The sequence below is a fragment of the Periophthalmus magnuspinnatus genome, chromosome 7 (genome assembly GCF_009829125.3).
Source record: "Periophthalmus magnuspinnatus isolate fPerMag1 chromosome 7, fPerMag1.2.pri, whole genome shotgun sequence".
In the NCBI taxonomy this organism is placed as follows: domain Eukaryota; kingdom Metazoa; phylum Chordata; class Actinopteri; order Gobiiformes; family Gobiidae; genus Periophthalmus; species Periophthalmus magnuspinnatus.
The window spans coordinates 15,400,451-15,423,647 of record NC_047132.1 but is presented as its reverse complement, the minus strand read 5'-3'; the positions used below and the strand labels follow the sequence as shown (position 1 = coordinate 15,423,647).

The 23,197-nt window shown below is 39.2% G+C and overlaps 1 protein-coding gene across 1 annotated transcript; it reads left to right on the top strand.

The window, feature by feature from the left end:
* The first annotated feature begins 11,581 nt into the window (after nt 1-11,581).
* Nucleotides 11,582-20,139, top strand: prdm2a (PR domain containing 2, with ZNF domain a). The gene is made up of 4 exons (XM_033969284.2): nt 11,582-11,684; nt 12,761-12,814; nt 13,260-16,593; nt 17,357-20,139. The coding sequence occupies exon 3, from the start codon at nt 13,283-13,285 to the stop codon at nt 16,574-16,576; it is 3,294 nt and encodes a 1,097-aa protein (XP_033825175.1). The 5' UTR covers nt 11,582-11,684; nt 12,761-12,814; nt 13,260-13,282; the 3' UTR covers nt 16,577-16,593; nt 17,357-20,139.
* The last annotated feature ends 3,058 nt before the right edge of the window (nt 20,140-23,197 follow it).

The following is a 23,197-nucleotide window of genomic DNA, read 5'->3' as shown; positions in this document are numbered from 1 at the left end:
GTTGTTGTACGTTTTATTGAAAGTATACTCAGCACTTCATTATGTGTGTTTAAGCCTAATTTGGAAAAACGGTAAGCCACTAACATGACCTCAAACGTGTGTAACTTTTGTAACTTTTCCTGGGGGAGTGTGCGCTAATTGTTTTTCTCTATGGAGATATTACTGTTTTGCCTAGAGTGAGTCTTCCATTAAAACTTTTCTATCTCCATGGAGACAAGCAGGTGAAGCAGCAGATTCAAGTTACAGGTCAGTGCTGTGGAGAGGCAATCCGGCTCATTGTAAGAACGTTGCCGTGCTCCATACTGTGAAGCAAACACATCTTCTTTGAGACTAAAAAAGATACACTGTGCTGCTTTAATTAAGTAGCTCCATAAATTCAACATGAAGTGTATTTCCAGCTCATATCACAGGTCGCTGTAGTAATCTCGCCTCTAAATCAACTATTAGGCTATGTACAAATGCACTCTCTCTCCCCTACTTCACCCTGCCATTTCAGCTTCAGCTCGCCCCACCGCAGCAGCAGAACTGTCAGCCTCTCCATCTCCTCCTCTTTCCCATCAGGGCTTCTTTTGATAGATCTTTTTTTTTTTTTTTCTTTTTTTTTACTATAATTCCATCATTGTTGTCTCATATGTCTTATGGTATAAATGAGTACTGCCATGTTCTGACCAACTGCCTGTTCAAACTTTAGACAAGACACTTCTTTCAACATTTCCTCTGAGGCTATAGTGACCACATAGAGTCACATTTTCATACTTCTATTGCCAGTCGCAGATTAGACCCATTATCTTTCGGACAGCTCGAATCTCATGATGGTGATTTCCAACTCAAATGTCCTCTGGCTAAAAGCTGTATGTTTTTCAACTGCTAATAATTTAAAGTAAAGGATTTTGAGTAACGAAATTTCAACCAGGAATATTGTATTTCCTTGTTGCTTTATGTCTCTCGCATAAAGCAACTCTATTTTTGCCTTTCAGGTCAATTATATCTTCACCGCAGCAGCAGAACCATCAGCCTCCTCAGCCTCTCCATCTCTTCCTCTTCACAAAAATACCTTCCCTTACCTACATATCTACCTAAGTTTATTTATTCATTTAACAACCCTCATTCATTTGTCAGTTAGAGGTTATGTTCACGCTTATCCTGGTTTGATCCTGAGACTTGGTTTAATCCCAGTGTGGTCCCAATCACAACAACACGGTTTAAAGTTCAGACATGGGTTGAAATAGGTTAAGCTTACAGTTTAGGTTAAGGTTGTCAGTTTTAATGAATGTAACTTGATCTAATGTCTCCAGAAAGAATGGAAACCCAACCTATGTGTAAATGTGAGTGTCATCTTTACAGTTTAAAGCAGTACAAAATGTCCCTTTCAAAAATCTACTGGAAAAAGCATTTATCTCAGACTTTAAACACTGTGTATATGTAAAATTATACTCTGCATATTTCATTTAAAACATGACAAACTTGCAAAGGGGCAGGAGTCTAAGAACATCTTCTATTGGCTTATTCAAAACTAACTTTCCCGAAAACTGAAAGTGAAGAAAACATCACCAAATATGGACGCTCTGAGTCAGTTACAGCCGTTGGGCTCCTGACAGTTAGCCGTATATTTTTTTGGGTTGTGTTTTCGTTTTGGACAGAGATGCAGTGTGCGCGCCTACCTCTCTACCTCTCCTCTCTGTGGTTTTAGGCAAGGACCCAGCAACGACTCCCCCTCCTGGTTCAGACTCAGGCCAACAATGGGGTCTTTTGAGCGGGGCAGAGTTAGGGGCATCCCGTCAGGAGGAGAAGGGGGATTTCGGGGCATGGTTCTGGGGTGGGGTCACTTCCTGGGTGGGCTCTGCTTGTAGAAATCATGTGCCTGGAGTTTCTAACAGGGTTTTAATTATGAACCACACGCCCGCTGGTGAGAGGGCAGCAAGAACCAAACACAGCCCCTGGCATCGGTTTGAGAAGAGGGGGTCACAAAGACAGCCCAGTCACAGGCAAGACACGTGGTTTTTACTCATGCGTGACAGATATGGAAGTTTTGAACACAATTAGACACATTTTAGCTTTGTTTAAAACAAAAATTGGTCATATCGATAACTTTTTAAATTGTATCACTTTATATTGACCCCTGTGTACACAGACACTGGGGACAAGGGGAGTTAAGTATCACTGAACTAGTGGTACTATGACACCACAGCTCCTATCACAGCTTTAACCATTACTGCAAGCATACTTATTGGCACAATTACTCTCACTACATTGATTGACTTCTTATTATAGTGTCCTACAGATTAGTGCCAAACCCGCATGGGCTTTCAAGGCACTGTAAATAATTTCACTGATGGCTGCAGATTTAAAAAAAAAAAAAATTCTGTTGGAGCATAGTGAGATACAAATCATACTGTACTACTATGACTCATGCCTCAGATGCTACACTGCTATTGTTTTAATACTTGTTTGTGGGACAAAAAGTGGAAATGAGCCACTGATTACAATAAGGCATGTTTTCATTATGCATTGGACTGACCAAATAAACATATGTAAATAAATATTTTGTGGACAACTACTGCTACTACTACTATCGCTACTATTATTACTACTACTGCTACACATACTAAAACCAACGGCTGCCCCTAGGTACAAATATCTATGTTGTGATTATCATTAAACATCGTAACCTAAAAACTGTTAACAGTCAGATACCTGCTGAGTTCATAGTCAAAGGAGAGCACAGTTTGTCCAATAGCGTGACAACTGTTCAGAACTCCACAGCAGCAGGGGGCTAATGCCATGTGGTTATGTTAAGACAACAAAACAACTGCAAATGACTAACAAAAACTCCAAATTATAGAGCGCTGACTCAGATGATAAAATGTGATTTATTTTTATGACTGAGAAAAACAGTGTTAATACCTTTGGAGAAAAGACATGGGTACATTATTAGAACCTGTGGGTAAACGTAAAGCACATTTCTATAGATGACTTTCAACGTACATCACACGGTATATAATGATTATCGCTGCATCCAAGGGAAAGCAATCAAACATAATTATATCCACATGTATACGTAACCCTGCATAAGACGGCTCATCAGAATGTGCCCTTGTGTTTATGGACCCACTGTGTAATTATGTGTGGATGTTAATATGTTTGTGTGTAGGTTATAATCAGTCACACTTTCACTTAAACTTAAAATACCATTCAAAATCAATCATTTTTGGTGCGCAACAAAATATAAGCTTCTTACTAACGGCTTTCTTTTTCCATGCATTACAGCTGCAGATATCGCACCTCTAGCTGGCACTTCGTATACACCTTTTATTATAGTAGATCCAGCTATGGGATGTTCTATGAACTTGAATAAATGTACATTATACTATACAGGACATACCAAGGCAATGTTTTTTTCGAGAATTTTTGCCATAGGGCCTTGAAGATAATACAGTGAGCACATGTGCATAGACAGTAGACGCAACACATGCACAAAAGAAATCTGATAATCAAAAACATCTGGTGATACATATCTGTTAATCAATGGATTTTAACTAATACATTTAACTCTACAATCTTTAACATTTTCTATTTTTTGTCTTTCACCCTTTTTTGCATAATTGTTTTTGCCAAAACCTGCACAGGTCTAAACAATCATAAAAAAAATCAGATTACACACTTCAGATGTAACTGCTTACATGGTCATTATTTGATAACTAAATGTCATATGATCACATTAACATAGCCATTGAGCTCCACCACTGTATGTGTGCTGTAAAACACAAATCTGATGTGTGTCTAGAACATGAGCAGACCCCCAGAGCAGAGAATATTGTGGAGGCGCTCTGAGTACCACGGACAGGTGGGCCGTAAGGCAGCAGACAGGAGCAGAGAGGAGCGACAGGAGCAAATCAGCCTGGAGTGTGACTGAGAGGTTTAGAGGAGTGAAAGGAGCCGTCAGGAGCCGTCAGGAGCCGTCAGGAGCCGTCAGGAGCCGTCAGGAGCCGTCAGGAGCCGTCAGGAGCCGTCAGGAGCAGAACAGCCTGGTCTGTGACTGAGGTGTTCAGAGGAGCAAACAGAAGCAGAGCAACCTGGTGTATGACTGAGAGGTTTGGAGGAGCAGACAGGAGCAGACAGGAGCAGACAGGAGCAGACAGGAGCAGACTGGAACAGATCAGCCTGGTGTGTGAAAGAGGGGGGGATAGAATAGGAGGGACAGGAGCAGAGAGGAGCAGCAGGAGCAGCAGGAGCACAGTAGCCTGGTGTGTGACTGAGAGGTTTGTTGGAGCAGACAGGAGCAACAGGAGCAGAACAGACTGGTATGTTAAGAGAGAAGACAGGAGCAGACAGGAGTGGAGCAGCCTGGTGTGTGACTGAGGGGTTAAGAGGAGCGACAGGAGTGACAGTGAAAGATGACACTCTCTTCTGTGTGTGCTGTCAGATCTACAGCATTGCAGCATATGGTCTGCTATTTTATGGGGACTTTCTAAATATGTGGGAGGAGGGCTCTGGAGGACTGCATGTGTTTAGAATTGGGACTGGTTGCTTTATGTCTGTATTGTAGTGAACAGATCTCCATAGAGAAAAGGAAGTGGTGATTCCTTCACCAGGAAAGTTATATAGTGCACCTTTAAATTACAATCTGGTGTAATCTCACTGCATCCTGTTTGGCCTGTCCTCCAAGTTGTCGAAATATTGAGTAGAAGTTGTTGTTTGCTACTGCTACTACTTTGAATGCTTCAGTACAGATATATTGTCCACTGCATGCTGTCTGCATCTAATTATAAAGAATTTTATTGTCAGGAAGTGTGGTTACCATGCTAGTAGTTGTTAGTACTGCCGTCACGGCAAAACCATTCTGTTCTCTGAAAGCTGTGAAAAGCTCTTATAAACCCACTGTCCCAACCATATACATATAACATATAACAAATATTGTGATCATTACTTCTACTACTACTAACACTACTACCAGAATTACTGCTTGTACAGTATATATAATCCATTACAGTGGCATACTGTCGTACCCCCCCCATCCCTGTCCCTCCCTTTCCCCCCTCACCTCCCGCCCTCCTCTCACATATCCATGTTCTTCTGCACAGCTGGCGGCACGGCCCACCACACAGCGCAGTAAACCTTGTGTCAGTGACATGACATGTTGTCTCATGACAGCGGGGCTTTGTCTGCTGGGCCCGGGCACACTTCTGTAAGATAAGAGCCTCCCATTGTCCCGCGTGGTTCTGATGGTTCCACACATGTGCTGCATGAACCACCTCTCCCCTCGCTCCCCCTGCTTTTGTCCCCTGTGCTATATAGCTCCGGTCTGAATGTGCTATTGTGTGTGAAGTGTAAACTCAATGGCACGGACAGGCTCTCTGTGCCACAGGATGCCGGCCGACCTGAGGTGTGGCTCATGTTGTTTCTGTCAGAGCCAATTCATTTTAACCATAGGCTTGGTTAACCAATGTTACCAGGAGTTACATCAAACGTTCCATCACCTGCAAATGAATGGTGAAGCCAATCCCCAAATTAAAGTATATAAAATGTTTATTTCATGTTATTTATGTAATTTATCTGGTCTCCTCACCAGTAACATTTAGTGGTCACTAAATACTTACCAGACTTTATTAGCCGTATACTCAGATGACACTATTACATGCTAATTATTTATCTAAAATAATTTGATGTATTTGCAATGCTTTGGTTTCTAAATTGTAATATGTTATGTCTCACATTTCTGGACAGTGATCAAATCTAACAAAGAAAATATATGTCATATTTGTGTACAATAAGTCAATCAATCAACATTGGGACTACTGAACATCTGCAACTCAACTCATAACTAAATCTGGACCCAAGAAAATTGACAATTGTAATTTTTCTGACAAGCATAACAATTATGATTAGATTTCCAGTCTGAATGTGCTATTGTGTGTAAACTGTAAACTCAATAGCCTGGGCTGAGGTGTGGCACACAGTTTCTGTCCATATCGGCTGGTTTCCTTCAGGCTGGGAATGACTGAGTGGATAGTGTATTGTGGTGAATGTGTTGATGGTTTTCAGGTTCTACAATGTGATGATGTCATACTCCCAGTTTTTCCTATTGATTACATTGTGCTTTGCCATGAAATATACAAAAGATAAATTCACAAACGTTGAACCTGATCATTTCTATTAATGACAGCTGCCATTCTGCATTAATACAATGGTGTGATATCATCTAAAACCCAGCAATTATGGTTTGTACTGATATGTGTATTTTGCATTTTTACATGAAACAATGGCATTAAAAGCATGGGCTCAGGGCAGGACTCGCAGAATGGAGGTCCAATCTGTGGCATCCACCTATTACAGTCTTCACCGATGTCATGTTCATAGATTGTATATATAAACGAACAAAACTACCCTGGCAGCCACCATGTTCAAAATAAGAAGTGAGCATGGGCACAATTCAGCTCCAGCTTCAATTCACTTTCACTCTGTAACTGCTGCTCTCAGGCTCATCTGTCTGACCGTAAAATCATTGTTTTAACCTGCTCTACATTATCCTGGTTTTTATTTCACTATTTTGTCCATAAATCAAGATATGAACATTAATAACAAATCAATCAGGCTCCTTCTTTCCCCGAACAGGTTTGATTGACAGCATTGCAAAGATGGCTCCCCCTGCCAAACCAGGGGTACGGGCAGGAAGGGACATTAGTTTAATGCATGAGTAAATGGTTACTGCAAACTGACAGAAACAAGGGAAGGTGGTGCACTGAAACAAGGGAAGGTGGTGCACTGAAACAAGGGAAGGTGGTGCACTTCGTAGCAGCCAGTGATCTTCCAACCAAGTAATAACCAGACCTGGCCTTAGATTTTGAGGTCAGATCAGAACTGCTTGATCTACTGGTAAATACATTTATGACACTAGTCTCAGGTAAAACCCATCACGATTCAGCATGAGTCTACAAACTGTGTGGCTGTGAGGAGTCTATCCCATGGTTGTGTGTAACCCAGGTGTGTGTGTACTAACCTTAAACTTGGCTGTGGATTCTGCGCTATTTTTACCTGAGCAAAAGAGGAGAGGGCAGATTAGTTTCTTTAACGTCACGCGCCTGTGGCCTCTGACACGCGAGAGCAACCTTTCACTCACAAGACCCTGCACCCCAACTCTGCTGACTCTGCACATTGTCAATATTACCTATGAATGAAATGATTTGGATTTTGCATGAGTACATGCTGTTCCTTTACCAGTCTCTCCATATACATGTGTGTGGAGGCTTGGTCAGACTTGTGTGACTTCAGCACCTGCTTGTTGGATGACTTGACAGATGAGCTGGATGTGACAAACTGTGAGCAGCGCGCGGTCACTTTTCACAGCTGACAGCCTCACAGTCCTGGAGATGCAGGGGCCCGGAGCAGAGAAAAGAGAGGGTGCTACTGAATATAAATAAATATACAACATCACACTTCACTCACACTCAAGTCGCCAGTGATTTCAAATGTTATCTGCTGCTGTGCGTTTGTGATGATGTGAGACTGACCAGAATACAGTAAAGGTGATGGTAGTTTCTAATAGAAAAGAGCAAGTATCAAAGGCAAGCAACACAGCAGTTTGAATAGAGGTAGTAAGAAAGTAGAAGTACATATATACAGCTAAATATATTTGGGTTTTGGCACACAGCCAACTCACAGCTTATTTACAGAGCTGGTATAAGTATAAATATGGACTGGAGTAAAAGAAATATGGTATATTTTTCCAAACAAATTGGTGTAATCCCTCATTTGAAACCGCTCCTACCATTTCCAAATTAGTCTCATATAACACTTTTAGTTTACTGAATTAATTGAATTAGAATAAGAATTATTATTCTATTAATATGTAACTGTGATTATTTAAGTCACTACAAAAAAAACAAAAATCATACTTAGTAGTATTTTTCAATTTAATTTACATAAAAGCAAGTGCTTTTTTAATCTAGTTGTTTATGTCACATTAATTTTGATGTCATTCAGAAAGTTTGAGTTCATAAAGCTGGTCACATACTACATAATACTACTAATAGATATAGATAGATATAGAAGTACATAACAAAGAATGAAAATGTATTAAGGATTTTTCTGTGGTTTGGTTCTGTCAAAGTGTCAAAATTGGGAATAATCGTAACACAAAAATGTGATATCCCTATGACAGGTCATACCTTTCTACTCTCACCACTACAATTTCACTCTACTGTGTAACCCAGTGGTGGAAACCTGATGTAGCCATAGTTGTCCTGGGGCAGACTGACCAAAATATGTCTGTTGGTCTTTGCCAACAGCTCTCCTCAACTACCAAAATGGATGCAATTAACAAATTGCAAAGGCTTCAATTTTTAATTCCACAGACTTGTGAAATGGACTGATACTTATTGTATTGTTCTGTGTGACATTGTATATCCATTACACATTGGGTTTTGTTATTCATATATATGCAACTGTTTGATTGATTTTAGAGCTAGGGAGCTACTAGTGCAGTGGGTTGAGCCTTTGCAGAGGAGATATATATATATATATATATATATATATATATATATATATATATATATATATATATATATAGTGCATTCGTAGTTTGTAGTGCTGTACTGTGGAACATTACGGAGTCAAACAGATGGAATTGCTATGGTAACGGTCCAATTTTCCTTCCTAAAAGAACAGAGATATTGAAAATTGACCATTATCAACAGCAGTATGTCCATATAGTGCTGGCACAAACTATTTATCATATCATATATTCCACCCTCTTGTATCTCCTCCTTGGTACTTCCCTTATAACAATTGTCAATAGCCTCACGCGCGCTCCACTCCTCAGCCCCTCACACCTACTGTCATGGCCGCCTTCCCCCTGCTTTCACATGGCATTACTGCAACCCACATATCCACACTGATAGAATGGACCGGCATTGAAGCAATCCTGTAGGAGTTGTACATATGCCTTACATTGCACTGCACATGGGTGGTGTTCTCATAGTATATGCATGATATGTGGGCTCAATAGAGATATCAAGCTGCGTGCCTAGAGCTATGATCAAATTAAAGTCCTATAGAATGGGACCACTGCAATGTATAGGGCATAAGTCATGTTTGGTATTTGATAGCTGAATGCCGAGCGGTCCTACAAGCAGCATGGCAAGTTTGAAGTTACTGCCAGCTGGGTTAAGAAAAGGAGTATATACTATGTAGGATTATGGTTGAACACAAATACAATTTGAAGAAAGTTATTGGTAAAAAGATGCAGGTATGAAGTTGGTCTACTTTATTGTAAATGAAAAACCTATGCAACCATTATTTTGTTACTGAGATTGAATTGATAGTCAAATTTAAATACGTTTGCCTTTTTGCTCTAATATACAGCAAAAACTAGCAAATTCTATTATTCTACAAGCCTAAATAGTACACTAGTATATAGTATGTAGTAATGAAATGAAAACTGCAATATGCAGGCTACTGTACAAAAACAGAAATTTCTCTTGAGACACGGTGCCATCTAGAGGTGTGTCGAATACACTACAAGATTTTTTTTCCCAGATGGAGAATGCACTTATTGTATACATTGTACATTCTTTAAATAGCCGACTATAAAAGCTGTCCACTTGTGTATTGAGCTAGTCACATAGGGGTCAAGCAACGTGCTCTGGCAAACATGTCTCTGTTATTTTTAGACAACAAAAATGTGAATGTGAATTTACTTTAAAATGGAAACAAATAAGTAGCTCACACTATTGGCTATCGGAATGTCACATTTAAAACCATTTGCCAATTTCAATGTTTTATGTCAAATAAAGACAAATTAGGAATCATCTACTTTAAAAGATATCTTATAAACAAGAGGCTTAATGGACAACCGTGACTTTTTAGTGACATAATGAATCCTACGTTTTTGCTGAATAAAAGTTGGTTTTGGACAGGGACATAGACTCTTGCGAGAATAGCTATCTACAAGAATAGTCAGAAATTCTATGGGCCTGATTAGGCATGGGGATCTTATCATTATCAATGGCATTGATGATTCTTCTTATGGATCTAGTTGCTTAATGATTTGCTTTTTTATTCCCAATTAATGAAAATATAATGTGCCTTCATGCATCCACTTTTATAAGCCTATATTGTATTTAATTTTTAATAATAAGGAACATAAGATATAAGCATAAACTACATTATGACTAAATCTACAATGTAAAGCAATTTGAATAGGCTAATGTAAAAATGTATTTGAAGCTCAATTTTGAATATTACACTAAGTTGCCCAGACAGACCATTAATATTTTATTGTGTATTATTTAAAACAGTACTGGACAATGGTAAATGGTTGGATCTGTAAAGTGAGTTAACGAAACTAACACACCTATTTATTTACAGTTTCTGTTTGTTGGCTAGGCCTATTGAACTACACTAAGTGTGAACTGTGCCTGAGTCACACCTGTTATCAGACTAGCTCTCACTATTGTTTTGATTTAGGTCTGAGAATGAGAAATAAATACTGTCTAAGCCCCACATTACTCAAGGATGGATTGTCTTAGAATCTTAGACTGTGCCGTAATTATGGGAGAGAACAGGCAACTTCAAGTAAAGTCTTCAAGAAGCCCCCACACACCAACCCAATACCTGCTTTATGATTCACACCATCCACTGCAGCACAAACTCAGAGTTATTAGAACATTACAACACAGGGCTCAAGTGGTTCCTACAACCACAGAGGGAGAAGTTAAAGAAGGATAATGTGTGCAGAAAGTTATCTCTGCTTGAATATCCAGAGTGGGCCTTCAATAGACCCAAGAGAGCTAAAAAAAACAGTGCAACAGAGAATCAGAATGTAGGAGAAAAGGTGTAACTATTCCATACACAGCTGGTGTGTCTGAAAAGGTTCAGAGGATTTTCAGAGAGCATGAAATCCAAGTCTATGTAAAATCAACAAACACTTTAAGCCAAAAACTGGTTCACCCAAAGGACAAAACCTTGAGCCACAAACAAAGCAATGAGGTCTACTCCATTTAGTGTAGTGAAGAGTGCAGTGAGCGTTATATTGGAGAAACTAAACATCCACTCCATAAGAGAATGTACCAACACGGCTGCGAGAGCTCCTCTGGACCCGTCTGCCGTACATCTCCATCTCAAAGCCACTAACCAGGCCTTTGACGATAGTTAGGTCCAGATCTTAGCCAGAGAAAAGAAATGGTTTGAGAGGGGAGTTAAAGAAGTCATTTTTGTTAGGGTAGATAATCCATCTTTGAACAGGAATAGAGGGCTTATACATCATTTATCTCCCATTTATAAGTCCATCCTCAGACACAAATCAAAATATGAACAATAAGGATAGGTAGTGTACTAATAAGTGTGAGAGCACACATTAGAGGTCTGAATGATTTTGCTAAATATAACTCACTCGCAGCTGATCAAACTCTCAGACTGCTTGTGGTTATTCTTGCACAGGCGCACAATAACGAATTTTCAACTGTTGTGGTTACAGCTGTTGTTTTCTGACAGCTGCCTCTCCTCCCAATCACAGGCGGTCAACAAACCCGCCTCTGATTGGCCCGTTTCTCAGATCAACACTGCGCCAGCCAATCAGAAAGCCAGAAGCTGCCTGGTGAATTGAGGAAGGGGAAAAACATACACAGCTGTCCACAATCTACACGAGAAGAAAACTATTAATCAGAGTATTGTTACAGCTTCAAACGGTGCGTATTTAAACCGTGATCTAGCCCTGTCTTTGGTCAATAACTGCTGAAGTCCTTACGCGCTTCTGTTATTACGTTTGAGTCAGATTTAGCTTGAGTTTAGCATCAGGCTAACGCGCAGGCTCGTTGCATTGTACTTCTTCTAACATCTTTTCTCTCGTAAACGCCGACTGTCATACGCGCTCCGCTACTTTGCAGGCTTCTTGTGCAAGTTGTTGAATTAATATCAATCGTGGGCACGGATCAGATGGCGTAAAATGACCTTCTGTTGATGCTAGCAGTCCCGTAGCCAAATAGTGAAGTGGCGACGTGTTGTACATTGAGTAGGCAATGGTGCAAGGACGGGGCGCGTCATCAGCAGGTGAACAGCAATGCATTTCAGCTCAACATTATACAAAATTACCATCTATATTCTTTTAAACAGGATCACAGTTTGATATAAATGCACAGTGGATTTTAGTCTAAAATAATTGCGGCTATGGGAAAATGCCAATTAAATGTATGCAACGTAATTAGGGTTTATCTAAGGTCGGATAAATCTGTAGGCCTGATCCTCTCTCCTCGATCGCTACATTGAATAAACTCAAGCATCCTTAGTTAAGCTTGTCGTTAGTGAAATGGAAACTTAAGATTTCATGTTTGATTAAGTGTTAAAAGGTTGGCAAGAGCGTTTTAAGGCCTTTGCCAAGGCTTTTCAAATGGTTACAGGTGCGTGTACTGCGTCAAATGAGGAATTATTTCAACAGAAGAGACTGAAAGTATCAATAACAAAATTATTGTAACATGTAATGTAATGCAATTATTATATGTATTATAACAAATGAAAATCAAAATTTTAAATTTCCAAATTTGCTTTGAAGTATTAGATTAGGCCTACAATACTAAGAATAAGATTCATTTGGATAAGTAAAATGCATGAATGCATAAGTAAATATAAGTGACTTTTAATAAAAAATAAATAAATAAATAAATAAAAATTGCAAATTGTAACAAGTGGCTTTTTTTTTTTTTTTCCAAAATTATTGGCTCTGCTGGTGTGCCAATCATGGACCTAATATTTCCCTTTTTCATTACAGGAATACTTTGGATGAAATATATTGCATATTGGATAAACAACAGACATTGCAATGGTAAGATCTTACATTTTACTATGGAATAGTATCTTGTACCTCATTAATTCCAGCATGATTTACTCCAGATTTGCTCCAGTTTATAATATACCACATTGTTATTATCACAACATGCAAGAATTGACAAATACATCGTTTTATGCATGGTTCAAGTAATTTATCCAGTCCTCTCATTAGTGATTTTAGTGATGCTTCACGGACTGCATATGTATGATTGTCATAACTGATCGGTACATTTACAGTAAAAAGCAAATAGCCCAATAGATCTTGTTTTTGGTTTGCACTTACATGTAAAAAAAGGAAAATGAAGAATCATTAAGAAATCAAACTATTCACAACACGTGGAACTGTTTACATGACAATAATCTGATGACTATAGAAATCAGATAAAGGTCATATTTTGGTTTCATCTGTTTAAGTTACTGACATCTCTCTGTTTTTCCAGGTGTGACCTACCAAACATAAACCATGGCCCACTTCCACTCGTATGTATCACAATACAGAGACATTAAAGACACAGAAGATGACACCAACCAGGCTCCAGACACAACCAAGCCAGACCTCAACATCAAAGATACAAAAGCCCAACTGGACTGCTTCCCCTGTCCGCACTGCGAGAGGCGCTTCACCTGCAAACAGGGCCTGGAACGCCACATGCACATCCACAACAAGAAACCGACACTAGAGGGCGCAGTTCAGCCCGACTCTTCTTCTCAAGCTGGCATAGAGACTTCAGAAGGGCATCATCCTTGTCATCACTGCTCCAAAGTATTCAACTCGCTTATAAACAGGCAAAGACATGAGCGACGATTCCATGAAGTGCAATCTGAAGCAATGCAAGATGAGAATGCACCTATTATAATCGATACAGACTCACAAGAACTTGAAACTGGACAAGCTGGGCAATACATACTGGACATTTCAAGTAATATTTCAGAGAATTTGAGTTTTTTCATTGATGGGAAGCTAGTATCGGCAAGTACATTGCACGAGACGACAGAGGCTTCAGCGCTAGTCAGTGTGGATGCCCTAATTTTAAATTCTACCCAAGTTGTAAATGATAATAACCCTGATCTAGCTACTACAAGGTTTAAAAGACGTACCAGTACTCCCCAACGTAATGAAGATACGCCAGACATAATTGAATGTAATTTAAGTGTTGAACCAATAGATAATCACAATTATGCATGTGATGAACAAGCAGCCAATGAAAAATCTGAGCCAGCTGAAACTGTGAAGGAGTCGGAAAGCACTAGGCCTTTAGTGATTGGTGGCAACTCTTGCAATCAGAAACCACTCGATTTGTCCAATGCAGTCAAAAGAAGCAAAGATGTGGCTTTAGCTAACGCTGTGCTAGATTTAAGGGTGCAAAAGAAGAGCTCTGAGGACTCTGAACAGGCGACAGACATGATCACAGTTGCTAATGTGAATGAACCAAATAGGATTGACAGCATAGATGAACAAAATACAAACTTGGCCCCTCTCGTGACAGACTATGCCATAGTAACTGGTTCAGATCTGGTAAGCCCAGTGGAGCAGATCACAGATGGCCTTGTGTATGGACTCGCAATTCCCACAAATAGTCTGACCCCATCTCCAACATCTCTAGCCCCCGTGACACTGCAACCCACTATTGCATTTGCTTCCCCCTCTCCGCACGCCGTTTTACCCGCTACCCCTTCCTTAATAACCGTATTGGCAACACCGTCTCTTCCTACCCAACCAAACCAACCTCTTCAAGTTCTCGCTCCCAATTTAACCCAAGAGCCTTTAGTCATTTGCACCGATAACACTTTGAACGCAGATTTAAGCAATGCAATCACAGCTGCGAATTCGGCCAACCTCGTCACGCTAGCGCAACCAATAGACCCGACTTTGAACATACCAGGACACGTCTTCTTAGCCGATCCAATCTCTCTTAATCCACCTTTAGTTGAATCGACTCCTGTGGCACTAAATGATCTTAATTCGTTCAATATTGCTAGCAACACAGTGCTAATAGAATGCACGCTGTCACTAGAGGCTACAGGAAATGTTGTCCCCACGGCCATACCGTTACAAGAAAATCAAGTAGAGCAACCAACGCAAGTGCTTGTTAATCATATAGAGCAACAACAAATTGTATCTGTGCCAACGACGGAAAATGTGGATTCTGCAATTGTTATGTCGTCTGTTGAGGAATCAGTGATATGTTCTACTGCAACAATGACAGAAAGTCCTACAGCTACAGAAACTGGCAATGCTGAACCTCCAGTTGTTGTTGAGCCAGCTGTAACAAAAGATGACCAAGAACTGGATGAAGCTATTTTGGAAACAGAAAAGACAACTGAGATTCAAGAAAAAGTTGAAAAAGAGGAAAACTTGGATGATTCCCAACAGCAAACCTTCACCAAAAATTTCATTTGCAATGTTTGTGACAAGCTATTCCACTCGATGAAGGAGCTAGGACAGCACGTAGCTGACCACGCCGGGAAATGGCAATACAAATGTGAATTCTGTCTGCTACTCTTTGAAAAACCGTCTGATCTGCTTGAGCATAGATCGAGCCTCCACGGCGTTGGCAAGACATACGTGTGCAGCGTTTGTACAAAAGAATTTGTTTATCTCTGTAACCTGAAGCATCATCAAGAGGAGTTGCACCCGGGTCAGCAGTGCACACATACGGAGGAGGAGAAGGGAAAGCTTAGGCCACAAAATTACAACAATATCTCAAAGGATAATAAACTGAATGCGCAAGAGGAGACCAAAGTCGTCAAGAAGGAAGAATCGAATGTAGTGACGGATGAGCTGTTCACGACTATAAAAATATTGGCTTCTGATAACAGTAAGCTCAAAGGTCCAGACGTGCGAATGGGCATCAATCAGCACTACCCGAGCTTCAAGCCTCCTCCGTTTCCCTACCACAACCGCTCACCCGCCGCATCGCACGCTTCGGCCACCAACTTCACCACTCACAACATCCCCCAGACCTTCAGCACTGCCATACGCTGCACCAAGTGTGGCAAAAGCTTCAACAATATGCCAGAACTGCACCAACACATTTTAGCTTGCGCAAATGCTAGTGACAAGAGGCGGTACACACCCAAGAAGAATCCCATCCCACTGAGACACTTTGCAAAAGGGCAAAATGGCGTGCTGTCTACCACTAACCTGGCAAACGGATTGAATACAGAGAAGCTGAGTCCGGAAGCCAAATTGAAACTGAAAGTGCTCACCAAAAGGCAGAAGAAGTTGGCGCAAAAGCAGAAGGCACTGTCATTGTCGAGCTCAAGTGCCACAGAGATGTTTGTGTGTCCGCACTGCAAGAGGGAGTTCACGATGAGGCGCAGCAGGACTAAACATATGGCAGTTTGTCCCAAGAAGCCAGCGGAGAAGCGCAAAGACGGAATTGCAAATGAAAACGAGAGGCACCAGCTCAAAGCCCATGCAATTGATAAAAGTAAACTGCGAACATCGATGCATCACAAGACGAGATTGCAGACCGGAAGTGTCAAAAGACCAGTTGTGGAGAGCATTTTCTCCAGTAAGAGGAGTAAACTGATCATTAAAGAAAGTCAAGAGGCCACACTAGACAATGAACTGCCCGTCGTACGCACTTTCAACCCGGCCATGCGACAGTACACCCGGGTGCACCACAGCATTAAAGAACTCCCCATCAAGATCACCATAGTGAAGCCACAGAAGGCTGAGCAGCAGGGTGAGCAGACACACATTCAGGGACAGGAGGCCACCCCCAGTGCAGAGCAGACTGCAGTTGTCTGAAGATGACACACAACCAGGTAATTCAACGGACAACGCAGCCGTTTATTGCCATTAACTGAATGGTATATTTTTAATAACCTGGTTGTGAGGTCGTCATCTGAGAGATTTGCACCTAAAATGAAAATGTGACCCATCCATCACAGTCTATGCAAATCTACCTCTAAGTTTATTGTTGTTCCTTGAAGGTGCACTATGTTTTTTGGTGGAGGGTTTGCCACCTGCTTGTTTTTTTTGTTTTTTTTTTAAGATGTTATTTCTTCTTTCATTATAAGTGCCATTGCTCAAAAATGAATTCTTAATGTGAACTGGGTTGCCTCTCCACAAATCGTGACTTGGCTTGGTGATATCAGAAGCTTGTCTCCATGGAGAGGAATGCGTTTAATGTTACACTGTGAAACATTCCAGGTAAAGAAATAACATCTTCATGGAGACGAGCAGGTGGCAGACCCTCAACCAGTAAATGTATATAGTGTTAATTGACTATGAATATAGCATTTAGTTTGAATTGGATCAACAGTGTTAAATAGAAAACCTTCACATTATAAAAAGTTGTTTGGTTTAATGTGTAAAAAATAAATTGCCTTAATTCAAATGTGAAACAACACAGCTCATTTTCCAATTTACCAAGACATTTAATACATGTTGGCTTTATAATCTGTAACAGTGCTTTGGAAATAGATCATGCAAATTGCCAATGCTTGGATTATGATTTGTAATTATTCACGTATTGCATTCTTCAATCCGAAATGCTCTCATTGCCATTTCTTTTATCTCTTGCAGGCCACTTCTGTACAAAGCTGCTAATTAGCCGTGCTTCTCCTGTGGCTCGAGGGGGAGTTGGTGAACTTTTATCGAGCGCCTTTAGCTGTAAATTGGAGGGCGCTGACTAATGCGGCCGCAGTCACTGGATTTTCAGATTCCACTTCTACACGACGGCTCCCAGTTCCTTTTCATTTGCGCCCAGGCCTGGATTTGCACTTTGAAGTTAATCAGAGCCCTCCACGTCACAGGATGGAGAGAGGTACTCGGTATAAGGCTGTGGTCGTTTCAGAAGTCTTCGGCGATTTTGGGGAGACGGCACCAAGCAATCATTTGAAGCATGAATTTGCACTTTTTTTTTTTCTTTTTTCTGTGTTATGTTTTGTGGCCTTTTTGTTTCAGCTCAAGCATGCTTATGAAGTTGAATTCGCCTTTCTTTTGTGATGAGGTGATCCTTAATGAGATTTGGCCTTAAACAATGCTGGTTTAGTTTAGTCATGAACATGTGCTAAACCCTGGCTATATGTATATTCATTTTTCAGCACTTTTGGTGTCTACTAGACTAAAAAAAAATCCTAATCGGAGTTGATTGAAGAAAACTACTAACCAGAGACAGGTAGAGTAGCAAAAATGATATTCAAGAGTAATCTTACTTGCTACTCCTACTGTCAGGAGGTAACATTGTATTTATAATTCAATTTAATTGGAAGAACACAACATTAAGTAATGCACAGCATTATTTCTTTAATAGAAAGACCACAAAAATGATAACAAGCTCAATCATATTTGAAGGGGTAATGTAAAAAAATAATAATTACAACTTTTACTCAAGTAAGAGTACTTACACTGTAAGACCTAATAGTGTCTGAAAACCACTCTAGCAAGTGCAATTTAGTTACTTGAACTAAAGTAACTAAAGTAACTAAAGTAACTGAGTCCTGCCCACCTCTAATAGTAGCAACGATCATTGACTTTTCATATTACTGTGTAGTCGTTTTGAATTTGGCAACATGGTTTTTAAATGTACGTCAGGCTTTCAATGGCACTGTCAATTTAACTTGTACAAGATGTTAAACTGTTACTATTACTGCAGCTATTACCATGCGCACTAGTCATAACTGAGGCAAAGAAACCTTTTCCAGTCTGAAGACTTCGTTTTGTGATAAAATAACAAATGTTATTGAACAAAAGCAAAAGTGAAAAAAATGTGTACAAATAGCCAGGGTCATAGAAAACAAAGGACACAGACGATAACTGTTTGCTGGACTCCCATTATTACAAAAAATATTTAAAAACATTTAAATAAATTTGGATATAATATTTGTCAGAAATATTGCTGCAGCCTTTGATTATAAAAAGTATGTTTTTGTGTAAGTAAGCATTAAGCAATGAAGGACGGTGCAGTTTTAATGCATGACACAGTGCTGTACCACAGTGTCCCTCCACGAAGTGTGTTAAAACTACACAACGCACAGCTCCAAGTTCTCTTCATGTTTTCTCATCTCTAAATTAGGGGTGGAAGATGTTGATAAAAATTAATATCTTTTTATTTATTCTTTGACCATCCAGGTAACAACATGTCTGAGTTTGTTACAAGAAGTGAGTGGATGATAAAAATTAACAACAAAAGTTCATATTTTCATATTTTATTTTGAATCAGCTCTTATTGTTGGCGTTCAATAGGCGATATGCTTTTAAAACTATAAACCATTAACTTGATATTAAAATTTTGCCAGTCTCCAAAATGACCATTTTTATATTATCACAGTTTGGATTTATCTACCACCTCTTCTCTAAATTCAGCAGAGCTCATCATTGGAGCTCCACAGTCCCGCCCACTTTGACGTTCTCTCTGGTTCCACCAGTAAATTTCCTGTTTATTTTTTCCCCTTGGGCTTCTGAAAAATTTATATATAAAGAGTTTTTAACCACCAGTGTTAACCAGCCATGTGGTAACTAATGTCCATAACCCAGCTGTGTTAAGTCTAAAAAGCATGTTTAAAATGTCTGCATTTTTAAATAACTATGCAGTTTACAAAGTTTCAGAAACAGATTTTAAATAAAATCATAGGTCTTGTGGTCATATCACATAGCTGATAAACCCCAAACATACTTTCAAACATTTTTTTTTTTTTTCCTGAAAGCGGGAAAAATAAATGGAAAATGTCCTTTGTATCAAACAGTATGAAAATGGTAATGGTTTAAATTTGCAACTATTAAAAAAGTATCCAGTCAAAGTATCCAATAAAGACATAAACTTTGTTCTAAACTATAAGACACAGTTTCACTTAACATTATGTGATGTATTGTTTTACAAGCACTTGTTTTTGTCTGTTTTTGTCTAATTACTGTGCGATGTGTAAAACTAACTCAATATGTGACCTGTAAATGGATTTCAAATAATGAATTATCTTTACTTCAGTTAGTCTCTTTATTTTGTAATTTACCATTCAACTTAACTGACGATGTTTGCTGAACAGGGTAGCTAAAGTACAAAATGTGCTGTTATGTTCATTTTTGCTATTCAGAAGTACTTGACAGTGAGAGGCGTTTTGTTGAAGTTGTTGATTTTTGCCTTTTGTGCCGCGGTGGATGTACAGGGCGGTTGGAGAGACACATTTAACTGTGAAAAGTGCTTGTAGCATTTCAAAAGTGTACAATTGTCATGTATATTTATTATCCAGACTAATTTAAAATCATGTATGTATCGAAATCTCAAAACAGTTCCTCTGTATGATTTGCACTAAAGTTTTTTCAAGCGAGTGTTAAATAAATGGAGAATGTCAATGCTGTAAATTAAAAAATTCTAGTCTATTGTAATTATTATTTTTATGTTTTCTTGAGCTGTTAGTTCAACCAGTGGACAGTAGATGGCACACTTCACACATGTAAACTTCCCACACGTAAAAACAGATTTCAAGAGATAACTGAGAGAAATTGCAGTTTAGTAAAGCTGCACTGCCTGTCACCATGGAGATGTTAATGCTATGCCTGCAATATTCCACAGTAGGGCATTAGACTGCATATCTATCAGGTGTTTAAAAATACTATGAAATACATACATTCTTTATGTGAGTGAGTTTCTCCACAGATCGGACTTGATGTGGAGTAATGCACTTGTCTCCATGGAGATAGATACGTGCAATGTCATCCTGTCATTCTTGTATTTCCAACAAAGCAAAAACATGAGGCAGGTGATGGACCCTGCATCTGTAAAGTTGCATAGTGCAACTTTAAGAAAATGAGCATCTTGAACATACATTTGAAATAAATAAAACGATAAATATATGAACCCTTTAAGTTTTATTGCTCCAAAAAGATATCTGACTCAATTTGTACTATTTATTTTTTATGGTTTACTTTTTTTTTTTAATTGGACAAAATACTAGAGGCTATAGATCTTATGGGCACTTGTTTGCAATTTTAAACAGCCAAATTGACCAATATAAGCGAGTAGTGTCACATTTGTGGACTGAAGACAAAATACTACACTGCCCAAAAGAACCATTTTGATTCAAAATTCATAAGATTTGGTTGGCTTTAGAACATAAAATCAACGTGGTTAGTTTCTGCGATGACCATAAATCGCCATAATAGGAAACTAAAATGAAAGATCTGGCCATAAAAGTCTGATTTACTACCAATTTTCTATCCCAGTGCACTAGGATATTTTGTAATTATTTAAGCTTGTTGACAAATTGTGCTTTTGAGTGAGAATCCTGTGCCAATGACAGTGTTTGTTCCCTACCCTTGGAAACAGAAAAATTACAAATCATGGCTTCTGTAAAAATGTTTCAAAAAATTACAAAATGATTTAGCTTCATCAAGTCCAGTTGCATCGCAGTCACTTAAAACAGGCATTTCCAAGAACAATAGCTTAAATTTCAGATGACTTATAGCTGGACTAGATCCAGATTATTGTGAAGAAAACCTCATTCTGTGCCTATGCAGGTCCAGGATGATATCTGTCTATTTTTTAAGTTTTGGAGAAGTGTGTCTACTGCACCCCAGACAACTTCAGTCTATGTACAGGTCTGTCTTTAAATCCTCCAAAAATGGTACATGTTTAAAGGAAATGGAAGGTTTTAGATTTCATAAACTTGTGTCCCCAGATAGAAGATAAACATGTTTAAATATATAGTTTTAACTTTTATTGGTAACAACTGTAATGCTGATTTATTCTTAATTACACATGATGTCCCATTTATGTTATATTTTGGTGTTTTGCTTCTCAAGACGATCACCCAGTCAGGAAGCAGAATGAGCCTCACATGAGCCTCTCATTTGGGTTGCCAGTTTCAATCCTGAAATCCAGTTGGTTTAAATCTAAAAGGACTCTCTGATCTGAAAAGTCACTTCCTAAACCAAAGCACCTGCAGCCAATCATGAATCAGTGCTAGTGCGGCCTGTCCAGCTCAGTGACAGAATTCTGGAGGTCCTGAGCTTCCACATGAGGTCTGTCCATATACTGACAAAAACAACATGCAGTTCCTTTAACACAAGGATGACCAGATAAGAAAGTTCCCAAACAGCATAGTAGACTCCACATAAAGCTAAACATGTGCATATTTAAGGATCAAATTCACAACAGGCAGTAATCATGTCCCAAAATACAAAAGACCAGACCATCACATCTGCTGTTTTAGATGATGGGAAATAAAGCAGTGTGAGATCTTGTGTTTACAAATCAATAACTTTGCAGCTTGTACAGCACGAACAGCAAATGTATATTTATATTGATATAGATTTGAAAATAACCTTCTTGGCTTAGGTTAGTTCCACAACCTTTAGAACAAAATTGACTAAACTGAATTTTCCTTTTAGCCGTCTTGGGCGGCAACACGAAAGGTACAAATTTCACACTTCAGTCATGATTCATAAAGAGAAATAATTCATTTGTTTTATCTAAAATTGAAGAATGACTCCAGACCTTTCTAGAGGGAGGACTGCTGCCTGTCTCTGAGATGTTATTTCTGTGCCCATGACATCAAACTTAAGTATTTTTTATATTTACTTACATTGTACTATTCTGCAAATCTGAATTGTCTTCCTTTAGATAGATACATTTAAAGCCATACTGTGAACCCTCTAGGCAACACAACAACATCTCACTGGAGACAGTTAGTTGGTAGACCCTACACATAGAAAAGTCACATATTGCCACAGTATGTAACATTCGGTCAAAAATAGGTGCAAAATCAAACATGTTTTTCATTTTGGTTGTGTTTATTGGACTCAAAAACTGCTAAAACCATGCATCCTTATTGTGAGCGGGTTTGCATCTCCACAGACTCTTTGTTGGGCTGAGAATGTTTTTAAAGGTTTTAATTTGTTTTTGAAAGGTTTGAACCACCATGCAGGTGATGTGCTGCCTCCAAAAAGTTCTGTACCTTACCATATACATAACCAAAACATTGTATAAGATATTTTTCTGGTTGACTGTGAGGTCACACCTGTTTTCCTCAGTCTTTTAGTTTTAAAGTAGTTTGAAACTTCACTCGCTCACATTACGTTAGCTGCAGGTAAAGTGCTCACGCAGGGTAAGAGTTTGAGCTGAGTTTGACAGGTGTTACATTGTGATAGATGGACTCAGGTTTGTACACTGTGCAGCACCCAAAGGTGATGTGGGGGAAAACAGGTGATTTATAGAGGACTTACTCAGAGCTCAAAGACAGGTCAACAAAAGCAAAATCACCAGCAACTACTTTTATACAAAAAGTGATGAATAGACCATCTGTGTTGTTTCATGATTTTCATGTACCTGGAATTGCCAATCTGTGTTAAACATGAGGTAAAAGGATCTGTTCCCTTGACCAGTATTGCTTCATGACATCACAAAGTGGAACAGAGCATTTTAAGCTT